We start from the raw sequence: 20,249 nt of genomic DNA, 5'->3' as shown, positions 1-20,249 counted from the left end.
CCAGGTCGGAGTTGGTAGCAGCCACGGGCATCTCGGCAGCTGGCGCAGTTCGGGCAGAGCTGGGGCGTCAGGTGGCGAGCGCTTCTCTAAACGGGCACACACAGGGATCTGCGGAGAGAGGAAAGGGTGAAAGCCAGTCCCTCTAAGGGGGAGGGGGAAGAGGCAGGGGGCTAGCGGGAGCAGACGCAGGACTGGCAAGGGTGGGACACAGGACACAGAAGAAAGGAGCTACATGGGGGAAGCCTACAGCCCCAGGACCGTCCGTCTAACAACTCCCTCACTCAGCTACCCCGGCTGTGGGCATACAAGTCCCGTCCGGAGGCCTGGCACAACAGAACCCAGTGAGTAATGCCACCCGGCTGCCAGTGGGGAGGGAGGGAGAGGGATAAGGAGAAACAGCACATAGTGACCAGCCGCCCGCCTTCAGAGCCACTCTCCGCCCTTTCCCACCGGGGGTCACTGGAGCATCATCTCCACGCGCAGGAGCCGAGGAGACGCTGAATTAACCGGGCACCCTGTGCACGAAGGAGGGATGTTTGCAGGGTGAGGCTGAGGCAGGAGCAGCGGGGAGCTGCCCCTTCCCCCACGACCAGCGCTCCTGCTCCGTCCCCCACAGCACCCCCTGCTGGGGGGGTCCGGGACTGGAGTACCTGGGAACCCCCTTCCCGACAGCCAGCACTCCTGCTCCGTCCCCCACAGCGCCCCCTGCTGGAAGGGGCTGGAATACCTGGGAACCCCCCTCCCCGACAGCCAGCACTCCGGCTCCATCCCCCCCCCCCAGTGCCCCCTGCTGGGAGGTTCTAGGACTGGAGTACCTGGGAACCCCCTTCCCGACAGCCAGTGCTCCTGCTCCGTCCCCCACAGCACCCCCTGCTGGGAGGGTCTGGGACTGGAATACCTGGGAACCCCCCTCCCCGACAGCCAGCACTCCTGCTCCATCCCCCACAGCGCCCCCTGCTGGAAGGGGCTGGAATACCTGGGACCCCCCCTCTCGCACAGCCAGCACTCCGGCTCCATCCCCCCCTCCCCAGCGCCCCCTGCTGGGAGACAACAGGAGCCTTGTCTGCCATTGTTTCCCTAAAATCCTGCCCGGGAGGGGATTGCTCCGGGAATGGCATTCACCCTTTCAGTGCCGGAGGGAGCCCATGCCCTGAAAAGCCACCCGTCACCCCATGCTCCCACCCGTCCACGGCAGCTCCAGCCTCCAGGGGCCGGTGAACTCAAGGGGGTTTAAAAAAAAAAGCCAAGTGGGCTCAGGACCCCAGAGCAACAGGAGGCTGCCCTCTATGAGGCCTCGCCCGTCTAGCGCCCCTTGTGGCAGGGGAGAGCCAGGACCTGCCTATGACACCTGCAAAGGGGGCGTACCCGTCCAGGCGGCCGGACGCAGCCAGACCCCATGGTTCTCTCTGCCTCTCACAGCTCCGAATCCCGGCCCGGAGCCAGCAGCCGAAGAAGGGGGCGGCTGAGCACGCAGCAGCCCCGGGAGCCGGGAGCGGGCCCAGGCCTGCGTCCTCTCAGGACTGGGCTGCTCAGAGGAAACACGGCCACGGACAAGCCGCCAGCACACGGAGGAGATGCTAATTCCCTGGTTGCCATAGCAACACTGGAGCACTTCCCCCCCCCCCCCCTGCAGCCCACCCCTCAAGGTTACAGCTGGCTGTCACCTTTGGAGATGCTGCCAGGGAGCTGGCTAGGGATCCGAGCTGGTGCGGGAGGGCAGGGAAGGGGAGGGGAGGGGAGGGTCCATGGGCCCTTCTCCCAGTCCAGGACAGGGCCAGTCCCTGTCGGGCTAAGTGTTGCTGCTCCTGAAGCCGTGTGGGCTGCAGGACATCACCCAGCCACCTCTGCACCTGCCAGGCCACCAGGGCTGCAGCCGTCCCTTGCGTCATCTGGAGAGGCCCCCGGGGCTGCTGCTGCTGCAGGTGATCCAGATCCACCTGAGCACCCTGGGAACCGGTCAGCCTGCTTCCCTTCCACCCAGGGGCAATGCAGGCCCATCCAACAGCCCCATGCCGCGGGGGGAGATTGCGAAAAGGCTGCTTTGCCCGGCTTCGTAGCCCCCGCGTGCTGGGAGCTGGCCTCCGGGGGCCGCAGGTCTCCGCACCCTCCTGCCCACGTACTGGCTGTGAACTCCTCAGGGCAGAGACTCAGCGTCAAATTCCTCCCTGATTCAGCGACATGCCAGGAGGCGACATCCAGACCAGCTTCTCCTCCAAGCCCTCCTCCCCCAGCTTTGAAAGGCCCCCATAGCTGAAACAACCTCTCCACAGAGCCGGGATGAGCTCCTCGTTCTCGCATGCACACATCCCCAGCCAGCCTCTTTGCTCCACTCTTGCTGTCAAACTCCAGGCCTCTTCCCCGCCCGCAGCCCACCCCATCCCTCCCCCCCACATCTTGGGAATCCAGCCGGCTCCCTGTGAAATGAACACGCCCGGTCTCAGCTTAGCAGCTGCCAGAGCATCGGTTTCACTCTTTTGGGGCAAAGCAACAAACACGTCACATTTCAGGCCAAGGGACGGGGAGGAATTCGGCCCTCCAGGCTAGGACACCTTCCCTGCTCTGTGCTTTAAGGGTTAACTCTCTCTCCCGCCCCACCCACCTGGGCAGGTGCCTTTGGAATGTTCCCTGGCAAGAAGCCACATGCACACTGGTCTGGGGGCAGGGCGGGGGGGGGGGAAGCTCAGGAGAGTGAATGGGGCAGATACCAGTTTCAGCCTGAATGCCATGCTGTGCCGGTGGTTCTGTGCCCGAGCCGATCTGGACTCTGCCCAGGTGCAGGCTCGTGCCAGTCCAGCATTGCACAAACCCATGTCTCATCACACCAGCCAACTCCTCTGCTGGACCCAGCAGGCCCTAACAAAGAAAGCCAGGAGGCAGGGACAAATAGAAACCTTATCACTGTCATAGATTCATAGAACATCAGGGTAGGAAGGGACATCAGGAGGTCATCGAGTCCAACCCCCTGCTCAAAGCAGAACCAATCCCCAGCTAAATCATCCCAGCCAAGGGCTTTGTCAAGCCTGACCTTAAAAACCTCTAAGGAAGGAGATTCCACCACCTCCCTAGGTAACCCATTCCAGTGCTTCACCACCCTCCTAGTGAAAAAGTTTTTCCTAATATCCAACCTAAACCTCCCCCACTGCAACTTGAGACCATTACTCCTTGTTCTGTCATCAGCTACCACCGAGAACACTCTAGATCCATCCTCTTTGGAACCCCCTTTCAGGTAGTTGAAAGCAGCTATCAAATCCCCCCTCATTCTTCTCTTCCGCAGACTAAACATACCCTTGATGTCAGAGCACATGGAGCAGTTCCACATTCAGGCAAACTGAACAGTTAGAAATCAAAATAAATAATAAAACATCCCCCCACCACATCCTTTGGCCTTGCTACAGACCCAGAATCTCCTGGTCAGTGCAGCCACTTCATCCCACAGGGAGGGATACTTATCCAGGGGTGCTCTGGACTCAGAAGGCAGCATGAGTGGCAGATGGGGGATGCTCCCAGAAGAGCCTGAAGAGCATACCAAGTGGTCCGCATGAGCCATTCACTGCTGGAGATGGTTGGTCGGGGATAGAGCAGCCATCAGGCAGCTGCCCAGGTGAGCATCTCTCTCGGCCGTAGCTGAAGTGAGCTTAGACCTGTCCCACTCTGCTCCATCCCTGGCACTGGGGGGCGCAGCCTGGAGAACCCCGAGTGACAGGCAGAGGGAATCTCCACGAGAAGGATGGAATCGGAGTTCGTTTCATGGAGGGTGTTGCACACTCCAAGCCAGGGAATGAGCGAGGCCCGCCCAAGCAAACAGGGCAGCTATCTGCTTCCAGCGACGGCTCCGGGGCGGCAGCTTGATGGAAGAAGGATGAGCCCAAGACCGGGACCGCAGATCTTCGTCATGGGGGCACGAGTAGCTGTGACAGCTCCTGGATCTGGCTGAGCCCAGAGGCTGGGAGCACGAAGCCTGGCATGACAGCACCGGGGTAGGGTTGGATCCATGTAGCCTCATCCTACCGCCCTGGGATGTGCCGCCTGCCCCCTGGCGGCTGTGGCTGGGAATGAGCCCTGCCACGAGCACCGCACTGCGGTTGGGCGTGGGAATCCTGGTACTAGGCCCTGGTGAGCAGATCCTGGAGCACACCTAGTGCGACACCTGGCCCTGGGTCCCCGGTGCCTGGATTCTGCTGTGCTTCCTTCGAGGCTCAGAGTGGGAGTCCCAGCTTAGAGCACTGGTGTGTGAATCCGGCTGCAGCCACATCAGAAAACCATCCGCATTCCCGGGGTGCAGCAGGCGCGCGTTAATTGCTCCAGGGGGGACGCTGACATGACCTCACAGTGCAGGATCCGTCCCAGCCAGGTGTCACGACAAGGAGAGTGTACTAAGGGGAGGGATAGCTCAGCGGTTTGAGCACTGGCCTGCTAAATCCAGGGTTATGAATTCAATCCTTGAGGGGGCCATTTAGGGATCTGGGGCAAAAATTGGGGATAGGTTCTATTTTGAGCAGGGGGTTGGACAAGATGACCTCCCGAGGTCCCTTTCAACCCTGTGATATCCTACGAAGGGGAGAACACGCAGCCGACAAGTCAGAGAATCCACTAAGGACAGCTCAGTGGGCGTAGAGTCCGCAACAGACTGGGGGTAGAGGAGATCCAGTGTTTTCTGGCTCCACCAGTGAGCATGGAAGTCAGGGTTCCATCCTAGGTCCCATTCCCAGATCCAGGAAGGTGTGCGGCCTAGTGGTTAGAACAGGGTACGGGGAGCCAGGACACACCATTCTCCGTTTCTAATGAATCACTGATTGTTTCTATTGTCTGTCGCTAATTTGCACTGGCTGCACGGTGCTCCGTGCCATTCTTTGCATGGGGGTAAAGGACAGCACGGGCAGCAGGGAATCAGGCCTGGCGGGTTTCCGGCCCGTCTCTCACTGCGTTTCATTTCTTTCGCGCTGCCTCTCCGCCACCCCACAGCCTTGCCTCTAACCACAGGACGGGGGCAGACGTTTCTGACGGGAGAGTCAGCGCCGTGGTCCCGGGATATGAGCGAGACAGGCTGAGCGAGGGAATGTCTTCTTGGGACCCGCTTGGAAAGTACCAGCTTGCGAGCGACACAGAGCTGTTCTGCGGGGCAGACGTACAGCGAGGGGAACAAAGCCGCGGACTGAACCCCTGCCCAGATGGGCAGCTTGGCTGAATCCAGCCATTCTTCAGCGCCAGCAGGGCCCAAAGACTGGAGTGGTGGTGAGAGGCAGCGTGGGTCTGTGTGTAAACACGTCACGGCGTACAGGGGAAGCGACTGGCAGTGAGCTCATCGTAACCCCGTCCCCGCCCAATCTTTACACGGCCTAGGTAATTTGCTCTTTCATTCGGAATCTCCGGCACCATAGCCTGGCAGCCAAGACTTCAAGCTTCACAATTGGATCAGGATGTGAAACCCACCGACACACACCCCTCAGCTTGGGAGGAAGGGGGGACACAAACCAAGAGCTAGGAAGGCAGCCTTCCCCCCCCCGCCCCCCCCCCCGAGCCCATTCAGAAAGCAGCTACTTTCATTCTTATGTAACAACGTGTTGCTTTTTGACATGCCCAAAGTGACACGCAGCCGGAAGCCAAAATTTCGCATTTTTAACCGGGGAGGGACACAGCTGGGGAAGCGAAACCCACCAGCGGAGAAAATAAAATCCATTCCCCCACCCCACTCCACCCCACGCAAAAAAAAATCCGTGCCAGCAAACCAAAGAGACGGTTCCCTCAATAGTAGGAATTCTGCAGCCCACACAAAGCCAGAGGCAGGGCTTAATTTGTGCCAGGGGCTGAGCCCTGGCACCTCTGGGCTTGGCAGTTCATAGCCCCGGCACTTCTGGGCCTGGCAGGGCCGAGCCCTGGGGCCACTCGGTGCCGGGCAGGTCAGAGCCCCGGGGCCACTCGGGGCCAGGCAGGGCCGAGCCCCGGGGCCACTCGGGGCCAGGCAGTTCATAGCCCCGGCACTTCTGGGCCTGGCAGGGCCGAGCCCTGGGGCCACTCGGTGCCGGGCAGTTCAGAGCCCCGGGGCCACTCAGGGCCTGGCAGGGCCGAGCCCTGGGGCCACTCGGTGCAGGGCGGGTCAGAGCCCCGGGGCCACTCGGGGCCGGGCAGGTCAGAGCCCCGGGGCCACTCGGGGCCGGGCAGGGCCAAGCCCCGGGGGCCACTCGGGGCCTGCTGCATCAGTTATGAATGTAAAAAAAATTACTTGAGCCCCCCCTCTGCACCTCTTTCATTACAAATTAAGCCCTGGCCAGAAGGGGGGAGAAGCCAAGGGGATCTGGGGACGGGGGGCTGGGGAGGGGGCAAGGGGAGCCGGCTGCCCCGGGGGGAGGCGAGGAAGATGGTCAGAGACACAGCTCGCCGGGCACCTACTGAAACTCCCCCAGGGCCCGGCTGGCAAAGTAAGGAGGCATTTCTCCTGGCAGGGATCCAGGTGTGGAAATGGGGGGGGGGGGGCAGGTTGGAAACTGACCAGCCCAGGTGGGTGAACCTGACACATCAAAGGGGTCCCCCAGCAGCAGCCCCGCGGGGGGGGGGGGTGTCAGTTTAGCCGCTGCGACCCCCCAGCAGCTGGCAAAGGCGCGGGGGGGGCTCTTACCTGCCCCAGCGGCGCTGCTCCAAGGCCCCCGGTCTGGCTCGGATGCGCGGCGGGGCGGCGCTGGGGTCGCTCCGCTCCCGCTGCGGCCACTCGCTTGCCAGCCTCCGCGCTGCCGCTGGGGCTCTTAAAGCAGCAACGCCGCTGGAAGGGGCTGGCCGGGTCCCACCACCGAGCCGGGGGCCGGGCTGTTGGCTGGTCCGTTGCAACCCAGTGGGTTTCAACCGGGGCTCCAGGGACCCCTGGGGGCGCCCCAGGCTACGTCTCAGATCTCCCAAGGGGGCCCGCAACCTGCCTCTGCAGGCAGGTGTGTGACTAAGCTGGTTGCCCCACCCTTGCAGACCTGACCTGAGCCAGGCAGAGGCTGCTGGGGCATCAGTTATCTCCAGCAAACTGGGGGGGGAACAGGGTGCAAGGGGGAGGGGGGTTGTGTTTCCAAAAGACCACTTGAAAGAGCACCAGGGTCATTTTTTAGGGGACAGGGCAGAGGACGGAGCCAAGGCCGTGCTAAGGCTGTGGGATTGGGCCCTGAGGGGCGGTGGGGGCAGAATGAAGGGGGTGCGGCTGGATGAGTTAATGGGAAGCGGGGGCGTGAATGGGAGGATAGGAGAGCAGAGGGTCCATTGAGGGACGGGGGAATGGGGAAATAGGACTGCGAAGGAGTCAACGGAGGAGAGGGGGGTGGGAGGGGATCGGCTCGTTCCCCCCCCCCCCCAGAATTGGCAGGGAAGCGCTGATCATTCCTGCCCACAAAGCGCTTTGAGATCTCAATGAGGCTGTCTGCCTCCCTCCCCCACAGTTTACACGGACAGGCATGGGCCCCAGGACTGGCCTGGGAGGGAGGATACCAGAGGTTCCTCACAATCAACCCTACCCTGCTCCTTGCCCCTCTGCCTGCCCCTGCACTGGGTATTAGGATGGGGGGGAGCCACCAGGAGCCTGCTCGGCGGGCGCTGGGGGGAGGCGTGGGGTTGTGGGTCCAGACAAAGGCCAGGGAAGGTACTTCCACACAGGGAGAGGCTCTAGGGCTTGACTTCCATTCCCCACACACACACCAGGCTCCGTGTGCCAATGCAATGGGGCCAGACCTTCCAGGCCCTGAGCGTGAGGGGATTCCCTCCTACCCCAGGGAAGTACGGGCGCATGCTTCCATGGAGGGGGTCACCCTGCTGTGGGACCATTCACCAGCCCATTCATCCCCCTCTCATACAGCTGCCCTGGGCCTCAGTGATACCCCTCTTGCCCCCTGGCCCTTCACCCCTGCCAAGCGGATGCTGGCTTCATGCTCCCTCCCCCCGGGGTAAAGAGCAATCCCTATCCCTGGTGACTGGAACCTCAGCGGGCCCCCTGCGACACCCTGCTGTGAATGCACAAACACACACGCACAGACACGCACACCCCCGCCCCAGCCATCAAGATGTCCCAGCCCCTGACACCCCACAGCCGTGCTGCCCCCCACCACCACCACCCATACGACTGGGTGTCTGCGCTCCCCTCGCTCCAGATCAAAGAGCAGCAAGCCAAATGCGTCTTCCACCCAGATTTATTGTTCTGATCATTATTCACATTAGTCTACCCAGGAACCGAGGGACAAAGAGAGAAGGTGGCACAGTGTTGGTTGCTTCTGAAGCAGGCGGCCCCGGGGGGCTCAGGAAGGAGGAAGAGAGGAGAATCACAGAGGGATCAGCACCGGGGCTGGGTTTTTCCATCCCTAGGCCTTTTCCTGTTCACCCCAAGGCGGCTTCCGCTCAGGATCATGCCCTGCAATGACCAAAAAGACTCAGTTAGGATCCAAGAGACCCAGTCGGCGCCGCAGCCTAGAGATGCTGTGACCCCACGTCCACATCTCCTGCCCCGTGGTCTCCCCCCAACCCTATCCCTCCCGTCTGTCCTGTCCTCCAAGCCTGCTGCCCTTTGTAAGGGCATCCTGGGCCGAGTCCCTCTCTGCGGGCTGAGCTGGAGGGGTTTGGAGCTAAAAGCAGAAGCCTCCATTATCCAGGGTAAAGAGCCACCTCTGTTAACAGTCACAGCCCCAGGACACTCCAGCCGAGAGCCCCACGGCTTTAGCCTGGGTTAGAGATCGATACTTCCCCTGCACCCAACCTGTCTCCTCCCAGCTTTGCTCCGACACCTGCTTCTCCCCTCTCCCCTGATCCTCCCCCACTTATGTCCCAGGACCCCCAGAGCAGCTCTCGGAGGACGGTGCCAAGCTGTATCCAGGACCCTGCAGAGCCGCCAGGTCTCCTGATTCATGCGGGGCAGGGGGTCCCCCCACGCTCCTTGTGTAAATCATAGAATCATAGAATATCAGAGTTGGAAGGGACCTCAGGAGGTCATCTAGTCCAACCCCCTGCTCAGAGCAGGACCAATCCCCAACTAAATCATCCCAGCCAGGGCTTTGTCAAGCCTGACCTTAAAAACTTCTAATGTCTTTCCAGACTGCCGTACCCCTTGCAGGAGGCTGATTGGTCTTGCGTACCCCAAGTTTCACCTCACTTAAAAACTTCTTGTTTACAAAATCAGACATAAAAATACAAAAGTGTCACGGCCCCACCAGTACTGGAAAATTGCTCCCTGTCTTGTGTTTACCATACAATGATCAAAATTAATCCATTGGAATAAAACTATTGTATAAACACGTCATTGTCTGGATTAAATATTAGTTTGTACTGGCTTCGCTCGTGCTTTTTCTGTAGCTTGTTGTAAAACTAGGCAAATATCTAGATGCGTTGATGCACCCCCTGGAAGACCTCTGTGTACCCCCAGGGGTACGCGTGCCCCTGGTTGAGAATCACTGGGCTAGAGGACCATGGTTTTGGGGCGTGTGAGTCCAGCACTTGGTCCAGGCCTGGGGATACAAATCATAAGTTTAAGGGGGTGGGGTTTGAATCCCTTACGCCCTCTGACCTCTCTGCCCTGCTGCTTCTCACATCCCCCACCGCAGCCAACCGTGATGGGGAAACCCATCCGCTTGATGGGTCTGCTGAACCAGTCAGCTGTCTCTGGCTGGGACTGTACAGCACCTCGCACCCCAGAACCCAGGCCGGGGTGGAAGCGTCTAGGCACTGCCATAAAACCAACAGTGAAGCAGGGCTGAGAGAGCTCAAGCTGCCACGGAAAGTATCCTCCCAGGGGACAGAGTCAACACCCAGTTCAGCAGCATGGAGCAGCTGGGAGAGCCGCTGTTTCAGGGTGCTGCGGGGACGTGGACTCAATGCACTTTTTAAAAATTATGTTTGGAGACACGGCTGCCTGGAGACTATTCCCAGCACAAAGGGGCCTTCCAGCTGGCAGAATCGGCCCCCTGAGAGACACCCCCACCCCGGGGCCAGCTCTCTTTAAGTTCTTTGCTCCCACCGCTCCTATCAGGAGCCTGTTCCAGAATCGCGCACACACACACACACACCCCGGACAGTTAGAATATACCCATTTCTAATTTCCAGCTGGAATTTGCTCACGGCCAGTTTAACCCCACTTGTTCTTGTGCCACCCCTGGCCTTTTGCTCCTGCAGGCAGACAGGTGGGATGCTGGGACAGCAGCGTCATCCGCTCGCCCCCCCCCCCCCCGGGGGCTAACGTCTCCCCCAGCCACCCACCCTCGGAGCCCTGCACGCTCAGTGCAGATTAAGTGCACCGAGCCAGCTCCCAGGGTGGGCCTGGGGATTGCACCCCAGACCTTCAGCCCCCTCCCCCGCGAGCTAAAGGCATGGTCCCTTGGCTGGACGCAGCAGGGTGTGGCTGTCCCTGGGGCAGCCCCGAGAGGGAGACATGGAAATGGGAATTTCAGGAGAGATCTTGTCCCCTCCTCCCAAGGGTGAGCTGGTCTGATGCTCTGCTGGGCCCCCCCGAGCCCTGGCCACCACTTCGGAGCAGCAGCCCCCCTCCCTGAGGGCTGTCGAACTGCAGGAGGTTGTGATGGGGCAGGTGTGACGCTGGGCAGGTGCGGGCAGCAGCCAGGCCCCTTGTAAAGAGGCTTCACCCCTCAGCTCCACCCTGTTCCTGACACTCCAACGGCTGCCCCGCAGAGATGTTTCCTCCACCGTCCTCGGGGTGCTTGGTCCCTTGGGCTGACTCTCCTCGGGGTTCCCAACCCAGCTGTGTGGTAGCAACGAGATTTCATTCCCCACCCCGCATTATGTAATGAGAAGAGGTTTGGGAGGTTAGAGAGCTACTCAAGAGCCTGCTAAGATCTTGGGACGGAGAGAGGAATGAATGGAGGGATTTGTATGGGATAGCGAGGGAGGGAGGGATGAGTGGGTGTGCATGGGATACCGAGGGATAGATGGATGGATGGAAGGAGGGATGGGTGTGTATGGGACAGCGAGGGATGGAGGGATGGTGGGTGAGTATGGGATAGCGAGGGTGTGGGTGGGTGAGTATCGGACAGAGAGGGATGGGTGGAGGGATGGGTGGAGGGTGGGAGGGAGGGATGGTGGGGATGGGATAGAGAGGGATGGATGGAGGGAGGGATGGAGGGGTGGGTGTGTATGGGAAAGAGAGGGAGGGATGAGTGTGTATGGGATAGGGAGGGATGGATGGATGGATGGATGGTATGGGGTAGAGAGGGATGGTAGGTGAGTGTGTATTGAATAGAGAGGGATGGAGGGATGGGTGGAGGGAGGGATGGAGGGGTGGGTGTGTAGGTATGGGACAGAGAGAGAGGGATGGGTAAGGGATAGAGAGGGATGGTAGGTGAGTGTGTATGGGATAGAGAGGGATGGAGGGATGGAGGGATGGGTGGAGGGAGGGAAGGATGGAGGGGTGGGTGGGTAGGTATGGGACAGAGAGAGAGGGATGGGCAAGGGATAGAGAGGGATGGTAGGTGAGTGTGTATGGGATAGAGAGGGATGGAGGGATGGGTGGAGGGAGGGAGGGTTGGAGGGGTGGGTGGGTAGGTATGGGACAGAGAGAGAGGGATGGGCAAGGGATAGAGAGGGATGGTAGGTGAGTGTGTATGGGATAGAGAGGGATGGAGGGATGGGGGGATGGAGGGGTGGGTGAGTGTGTATGGGATAGAGAGGGATGGTGGGATGGCTGGAGGGAGGGATGGAGGGGTGGGTGAGTGTGTATGGGATAGAGAGGGAGGGATGGGTAAGGGATAGAGAGGGATGGTAGGTGAGTGTGTATGGGATAGAGAGGGATGGAGGGATGGGTGGAGGGAGGGATGGAGGGGTGGGTGAGTGTGTATGGGATAGAGAGGGATGGGGGGATGGGGGGATGGGTGGAGGGAGGGATGGAGGGGTGGGTGAGTGTGTATGGGATAGAGAGGGAGGGATGGGTAAGGGATAGAGAGGGATGGTAGGTGAGTGTGTATGGGATAGAGAGGGATGGGGGGATGGGTGGAGGGAGGGATGGAGGGGTGGGTGAGTGTGTATGGGATAGAGAGGGAGGGATGGGTAAGGGATAGAGAGGGATGGTAGGTGAGTGTGTATGGGATAGAGAGGGATGGAGGGATGGGTGGAGGGAGGGATGGAGGGGTGGGTGAGTGTGCATGGGATAGAGAGGGATGGTAGGTGAGTGTGTATGGGATAGAGAGGGATGGGGGGATGGGTGGAGGGAGGGATGGAGGGGTGGGTGAGTGTGTATGGGATAGAGAGGGAGGGATGGGTAAGGGACAGAGAGGGATGGTAGGTGAGTGTGTATGGAATAGAGAGGGATGGAGGGATGGAGGGATGGGTGGAGGGAGGGAGGGACGGAGGGGTGGGTGGGTATAGGACAGAGAGAGAGATGATATTCCCCTGCAGCTGATGCAACGCAAACAGGAGAAGCTTGTGCTAGTCTGTGAGCATCGGACAATGACACTGACCAGACGGCCTTGTCACCGACCACCCAGGCAGCTGGGAGAAGTGCCCAGGAGGGGGAATGGCTCCCCGGGGGAACGCCAGCGCTGCTGGTCAAGCCCTCCCAGTTGCAGGGGTTGCTCCATGACGCTGCTGAGGAGCTGAGCCCTTTGTAATGCTCTGATTTGAGCCCTGCGTCCCTTTCGCTCCATGGTTCATTCCCGGGGGGAAGCCCCACGCCTGGCCCCGTAAGGCTGAACGGGGAGCAGGGCTTGTTCCGCGGCTGGGGCCTGGTCTCCTTCCTCTGCAGCCCCTTCATCTCCCTCCTCCTCCTCCTCACACAGAGGGTGCGATGCCAGCCCTGGAGACATGGTCTGTCAGTGCCACCTAGCGGGCACTGCGGGAACGCTGAATGCCAAGGCCCCCCCCTTGGCCATACAAACACTGTCTTCATGCAGCATCTTTTCTGGGGCTATCCGGGCGCTTGGCAGACAGGTACCGACGCAGCCTCACAGCGACCTGGAGGCTCAACAGTATCGATATCCCCATTGTAGAGACGGGGAAACTGAGGCCCCGAGAAGGGAAGTGACTCGCCCAAGGTCACACAGCAGCCCAGTGGTATGGCTGGGAATAGAACCCAGGAGTCCTGACGCCCACTCCCCTCTTCTACCTACTAAAAATACTCTCTTCCCAGAGCTGAACTGGGATTCCTGGTGCCAAGATCCCTCCTTGACTCCTTCAGAGACATCTGAGGAGAACCCCGGGTCCTGCTATAAACCAAGCACCCACTCTCCTTCCAGAACTGGAAAATAGAACCCAGGCGTCCTGAGACTCCCAGCCCCCTGCTCTCACCACGCTGCCGTCCACTCCGACGTACCCCAAACCTCTCTGTGATATTTCCTGCAGAGCTCTGAGCCTCCCCCAGCCTGTCCTGTGCGCCCACTGCCCCCCACAACCAACGCCCGTTGCACTTTCTCCTGCAGGGGCCCGGTGCGCAGTGAGCTGGGGTCAGAACGGGGCTCCAAGCAGGGCAGGGAGACAGAGCAAAAGCCCAGGACCTCTCGCGAAGCCTGCCAGAAACATCCTCACATGAGACACTTCGGTACCAGCCAGACACCTCGTCCTCCAGCAAAGTAATTGACCTGGAACCGGCCCCCCCCACCCTTGCCTCTGTCCCCACCCGCTGCCTCTGGGGTGGAAGGTGGCCTCTTCTCAACAGCTCCTGCCACACAAGACATCAGAGCAGGAGGCGAAGAAGAACACGACCACCAGATATTTCGCAGGGCAGCCGAAGGGGATTGCCCAGCTCGGAACCCGGCCCGGCCCTTGCAAACGCAGGATCTTCTATGAGCGCACAGGGTTGGGGCCTCACTTTTACGCCCCACCCGAAAACCAGCACCTCCAGGAGCACAGCACCCCCTAGCGCCGCGCTGGGGCATGTTCTGTAGGAGCTCGGAGGGGAGAGAATCCCTCTGTCTCCCCAACACCATAGAGGGCAGCTCCAGCTGACCCCTCGCTGTGGGATGGGGCTGAAGGGAAGGGCCCCCCTTACTGACTTACTGGTCTGCCGGTAACCTGTCGGTAACAGATGAACCAGTATGCACGCACGCCCCATTCCTGAACTCCCTCCCAGAACAGATCTTACCTGGCGGGTTTAGCATCCCGAGGGGTCATAGGGGTCTCCACAGAGCGTCCGGCTGCTGGATCTCTTGCCGTATCTAGGGGGGGCAGGGGAGAAAAACACACAGCCAGTCATGGCTTCTGAGATGGATAAGCCAGGCCCCACGGGAGACGGGGGCCATGGGCTGGGACTGGGAAATCCAGAAGCTGGATATGAGTCAACCGTGTGACCTTGTTGCCAAGAAGGCCAATGGCATTTTGGGATGTATAAGTAGGGGCATAGCGAGCAGATCGAGGGACGTGATCGTTCCCCTCTATTCAACATTGGTGAGGCCTCATCTGGAGTACTGTGTCCAGTTTTGGGCCCCACACTACAAGAAGAATGTGGAGAAATTGGAGAGAGTCCAGCGAAGGGCAACAAAAATGATTAGGGGACTGGAACACATGACTTATGAGGAAAGGCTGAGGGAACTGGGATTGTTTAGTCTGTGGAAGAGAAGAATGAGGGGGGATTTGATAGCTGCTTTCAACTACCTGAGAGGTGGTTCCAGAGAGGATGGATCTAGACTATTCCCAGTGGTAGAAGAGGACAGAACAAGGAGTAGTGGTCTCAAGTTGCAGTGGGGGAGGTTTCAGTTGGATATTAGGAAAAACTTTTTCACTAGGAGGGTGGTGAAACACTGGAATGCGTTACCTAGGGAGGTGGTAGAATCTCCTTCCTTAGAAGTTTTTAAGGTCAGGCTTGACAAAGCCCTGGCTGGGATGATTTAATTGGGGATTGGTCCTGCTTTGAGCAGGGGGTTGGACTAGATGACCTCCTGAGGTCCCTTCCAACCCTGATATTCTATGATTCTATGATTCTGTCCCGGGGGGCCAGGCCAGAGGTGCGCAGCCGACCGGAGGCCCTGCCCCCCGGCTTAGCCAAGCCGCTTACCTGGGCCGCGTGACCATGTTGAGATACTGCTGGAGCTCATTGTAGAACTGGACCAGGTCCTCCACGGGGGCATTGTCCCCGGGGTACTTGGGGTGCATCGGGGCAGTGCTGCCCAGGTGCCCCAAGAGCAGGGCCATGCAGCAGGCAAGGGAGAAGAGGGAAGCCCAGCGCCTGCGGGGGGCGACCATCTGGAGGAGGAGAGAAGGGAGAGCGCACGCCGGTGAGGCGGGGCGACAGCCCCCCGAAGCGGCACCCCGAGTGGGCTGGGGCTGGAGGGGAGGCCAGCACAGGGCCGGGGAGAGAGACCCGGGCCATGGACACCACACAGGGGGAGGAGAGAGACAGGCTGGATGGGGCGCCGGCGTGGAGCATGCTGGGCTGGCCTTGCCAGCGTGGGGACGGGCGAAGGCAGGCGGAGAGGAAAGGGGCGACCCCGCGCCATGCTGAATGAGCCGGATGGGCGGCTGCTCGAGGGGGCCCTTGGCAACAGGGGAGAGGGGGATCCAGCCATGTTGCCATAGGAATGGCTGTGTATGCCATGGGTGCAGGGAGGAGAGGGCAGGCCCAAGGAGAGAAGCCGGTAGGACCCCAGGACAACAGGGGGTGGGAGGTGGGGGAGCCACTGAGCGAGCGCGGAGGGGGCTCTTGGGTTTCTCAACTACTCCAAGGGCGGCAGCCGGGCTCAGGGAGCGCACGGCCCACCTGTCCACTGGGAGGACGAGCCAGCCAGCCCTGGAGCAGGAGAGCACCGGCGGGTGCCTGATTCGTAAGGAGATGGTGCTGGCTTGTGCGGGAATTGCACACGCACAAACAGCCACAGCCGCCCTGCGCTCCCGACTGCCCGCGCGCACACACGCCCAGCCGTCTGCGTATGTGCATGCAGACACACACACGCAACTGCACGTACACCACGTGAATCCTTGGAGGCGCTGGCATACACATAGCTATCTGCCCCCGCTCACACCCGTGCTCGCACCCCCACTCGCACACACGGACGCACAATCACAGACGTGCCGACACTCGCAGGCTCACACACACACACGCCCGCGCGCTCGCCCGTTCACACGGACCTGGCCAGACACCCAGCACCACACACTCAGACGTTTCCATTCCCCCCAGCTCCCGATCCTGAGCCCCTGCCCCTGGCTCCATCTGTCCGGGAGGAAACGTCTCCTTTTGTATCCGAAGGCAGCCAACCCTCCCGCCAGGACCCACCAGCTACTGGCCACTCTGCCAAGCAATGCCCCCAGCCCTGCTGCCCCAGATCCGGCCTCTGCTCGTCCTGCATTGGTACTGAGAGAGGGTGTGGGAGACCCCCCTGAGCCAGCCCTCCACCTCCCCACCCCGGGAATCCCAGGGCACTCTCCAGAACTATGGGGCGTCTGTGCCGCAGATGTGCATGGAGCTGTACAACACGAATGCAGATACGCTCCCTGCCCTAGGCAGAGGGCACCAATGTGGGGTGCTGGCAGGCTTGCCCGCTGCATGTCGGGGAGGAGGGGGCAGGGCCCCGTTCCCCCCTCCCACTGAATCCCCCCAAGTCCCAGCCCAGTGGGCTTACCCTGATCCAGCGGGGTGCGGTGCAGAGACGCAGTGCGACACAGGGGTGCGGGTGGCCTGGCTGAGTCCCTCCGTGCTCTGCACTGCCAGAGCCAGCTCCGGAGGTTTATATCTCCCCTTACACCCCCCCCCCAGCCTCCCCCTCCCGGCTGCCCCTGCATCATCACTCCCCCACTCTGGGCAGCTGCTCTGACGTCACCGTCCGCTTGTGCCGCCCACCCCTGCTGGGCAGTGGGTCCAGGTCCCTCCTCCCCAAGCAGTCTCCCTAGCACCATGGCTGTCTCTCCCCTTTGCTTAACTCTGGGAAGGATCCAGGAGCTATGAAGAGGGCTCCCCAAAGACAGACACAGGGTAATCCAGCATCCCCATGCCCTTGCCCCCAAGAGGGGAGACCTGGGCTCTGTGGGGGTCTCCGGCTGGGAGAGGATCTCAGCTCTCCAGGAGATGCCAATTGGGATGATGTGCTAAGGGCGGACTTGCCCTGAGGGGAGGGGCCACTGGAGACACCCCAATGTGCCCACTCTCCTCCCCCAGCCCAGCTCTGGGACCCCACAGAGGCTGGGAGGCCCCCACACAGGGTCCTGTGTGGGAACAGGCATCCATTGTTCAGCGCCAGGGGAGGTAGGGTTAATATTTCACCAGATCAGTCACCTCCGAGCCCCCTGCAGAGAACAGCCCCCTCCCACTGACCTCTGAGAGCCAAGGGGGACAAGGAGTCCAGACTTTCACTGGGGAGAAGGGGACCGACAAGATGCCCAGGATGGGCCAGAAGGTGTTTGGCCCAAGGCCGCCCAGTGAGTCAGCGGCAGAGCCCGGCCTGGAACCCAGGAGTCCTGATGTCCCATCCCCTGCTCCCACCACCTCATGCAGCTGCTGCATTGACCTGAGGGGCCTTGTGTTTGCAGAGGGGTCTCTCCCCCCAGTGCTCTTTGCCCCACGTGGGAGCTTCCCTGCATGTGCATGGAGAGACCGTTTCAATTAAGGTGGACAGAGGGTAGTGGGGCCATAGATTACGTTACATTAGAATAAAACCAAAGCCCACACGGGAAGCCCTTCTGGCCTCCGTCAGAGACAGCCTGGCAAATGGGAATCTGCAGCCAGCCCTGGTGCAGGAGGAGAGAAGAAGATAAGAACGGCCACACTGGGTCAGACCAAAGGTCCATCTAGCCCAGTGTCCTGTCTTCCGACAGTGGCCAATTCCAGGTGCTTCAGAAGGAATGAACAGACCAGGGAATCATCAAGTTGCCCTGTTGCCCACTCCCAGCTTCTGGCAAACCGAGGTTAGGGGCACCATCCCTGCCCATCCTGGCTAATAGCCATTGGTGGCCATGTCCTCAGTGAACTTATCTCGTTCTTTTTTGAACCCTGTTATAGTCTTGGCCTTCACAACATCCTCTGGCAATGAGTTCCACAGGTTGACTGTGTGTTGTGTGAAGAAAGACTTCCTTCTGTTTGTTTCAAACCCGCTGCCTATTCATTTAATTTGGTGGCCCCTAGTTCTTGTGTTATGAGGAGGAGTAAATAACACGTCCTTATCTACTTTCTCCACACCAGTCATGATTTTATAGACCTCTGTCACCTCTCCCCTTAGTCGTCTCTTTGCCAAGCTGAAAAGTCCCAGTCTTATTAATCTCGCCTCATACGGAGCCCTAATCATTTTTGTTGCCCTTTTCTGAACCTTTTCCAATCTATATATTTTTGAGATGGGGCCACCACATCTGCACGCAGTATTCAGGAGCCAGCAGTTGCCGAAGAAACCTGGCATCCGCCAGCAGGTGGCACCCCAGGCCGGGCAGTGCTGGGAGCCCACAGCTAGGCCAGGGTCGCGGGAACCGTTCCCAGGGGCTGGGGAAACCCGGGCCAGGCAGGGTCAGGCCCGGCGGGCCCAGATGTGGGTGATGGAGGCCGAGGGCTGTGGAAACTCTGGCTTTGGAGCTGGTGCAGCCGCGGCTGGAATCCTGTATGCAGAGCCGGGGCCCACAATTCAAGGACGCCGGCAAACTGGAGGCGGGGGGGGGGGGGTCTCCGAGGTTATAGCAGCTGAGCTCCTGGAGTCTCTCTCTTTAGGCGAGCAAAGAGAAGGCGAAGGGGTGACTATCCCAGTCCATCCGTCCCTCCAGCGGGAGCCACACATTGGCAACGGGCTCCACCGTCTAGCAGGCAAAGGTCTAACAGGCTGGAAGTAGAAACTGGACAAATTCAGACTGGAAATAAGGTGCAAGTTGTTACCCGTGCAGGTAACTGACCATTGGAACAACGTGCCCAGGGCTGTGGTGGATTCTCCGTCACTGGCAGTTTACAAATCCCACACGGACGTGGGTCTGGAAGATCTGCTCTGGTCCAGCCGGGAATTAATCCAGGGCCGCTCTGGGGCCTGTGTTATGGAGGAGGTCCCTCTCCATCACAACCTATGAAAGGTGGGCTGGTGCCCAAAGTGGAACAAAGCCAAATCAGGGGACATGACACCCCCCCAAAATCTGTGGGGAGGGAGGGGCTGCAACTACCCCCCCTGTGATGGGGGTCCATGGGCAGTAGCTGCCGCTCTGTCCTCTCCCTGTCCTCTCCACGCCCACGCGGCTGGCGCTCAGCGAGGCCAAACCCAGCCCCAACGGAAAGGGGAGGTACACCCACCACACACACACCCTGCTGTGGGTTGGGCTGCTAAAGGCCACGGCACCACGAGGAGTAAGCGCATGGGGCAGGTGTTCGGGTCGAAGATACACTACCCTTGGTCGGCCCAGAGCCCCCCAGATCAGCCGGGAGGGCAGCTGATGAGCAGGTGAGCCCGAGGCAGTGCGGTCCAGCAGGCGGAGCACTGGCCTCAGGAGACCGCTGTCACGCAGGGCCGTCCTTAGCCATACGCGGCTGTGTAGGGCACCTGAAAATTTGGGGCACCCCTAGGTCTTAGTTTTCAGAGTAGCAGCCATGTTAGTCCGTATTCGCAAAAAGAACAGGAGGACCTGTGGCACCTTAGAGACTAACAAATTTATTAGAGCATAAGCTTTCGTGGGCTACAGCCCACTTCATCGGATGCATAGAATGGAACATATACATATATTTACATATATATACAGATAAGTTGGAAGTTACCATACAAACTGTGAGAGGCTAATTAGTTAAGATGAGCTATTATCAGCAGGAGAAAAAACTTTTGCAGTGATAATCCAGATGGCCCATTGAGACAGTTGACAAGAAGGTGTGAGGATACTTAATTTAAGGAAATAGATTGAATCTGTGTAATGACCCAGCCGCTCCCAGTCTCTCTTCAAACCCAAGTTAATGGTGTCTAGTTTGCATATTAATTCAAGCTCAGAAGTTTCTCCTTGGAGTCTGTTTTTGAAGCTTTTCTGTTGCAATCCTGTTGCAAACCTTAAATCTTTTACTGAGTGGCCAGACAGCTTGAAGTGTTCTCCTACCGGTTTTTGAATGTTATGATTCCTGATGTCAGATTTGTGTCCATTTATTCTTTTGCGTAGAGACTGTCCAGTTTGGCCAATGTACATGGCAGAGGGACATTGCTGGCACATGATGGCATATATCACATTGGTAGACGTGCAGCTGAACGAGCCCCTGATGGCGTGGCTAATGTGATTAGGTCCTATGATGGTGTCCCCTGAATAAATATGTGGACAGAGTTGGCAACGGGCTTTGTTGCAAGGACAGGTTCCTGGGTTAGTGTTTGTGGTGTGTGGTTGCTGGTGAGTATTTTCTTCAGGTTGCGGGGCTGTCTGTAAGCGAGGGCCGG

The 20,249-nt window shown here is 59.6% G+C and overlaps 1 protein-coding gene across 4 annotated transcripts in view; it reads right to left on the bottom strand.

Moving 5' to 3' along the window:
• Positions 1–6,738, bottom strand: part of MPP2 (membrane palmitoylated protein 2) — a 44,804-nt gene extending 38,066 nt beyond the window's left edge. For 2 of the 4 annotated variants that reach the window (XM_043536924.1, XM_037887108.2), the window contains exons 1-2: positions 6,614–6,738; positions 1–108 (exon numbers count right to left, since the gene is read on the bottom strand). In XM_043536924.1, coding sequence (XP_043392859.1) covers positions 1–31 — 31 coding nt within the window. In that variant the 5' untranslated portion in view covers positions 32–108; positions 6,614–6,738. Of the gene's footprint in view, positions 109–6,613 lie in introns of those variants that run through there. The other 2 variants (XM_043536922.1, XM_037887107.2) reach the window with 1 other exon arrangement.
• Positions 6,739–20,249: the final 13,511 nt, after the last annotated feature.

Source organism: Chelonia mydas, chromosome 27 (assembly GCF_015237465.2).
Source record: "Chelonia mydas isolate rCheMyd1 chromosome 27, rCheMyd1.pri.v2, whole genome shotgun sequence".
NCBI lineage: Eukaryota > Metazoa > Chordata > Testudines > Cheloniidae > Chelonia > Chelonia mydas.
Note: the sequence above shows the minus strand (reverse complement) of the source record. Positions and strands in the feature narration are given on the sequence as shown.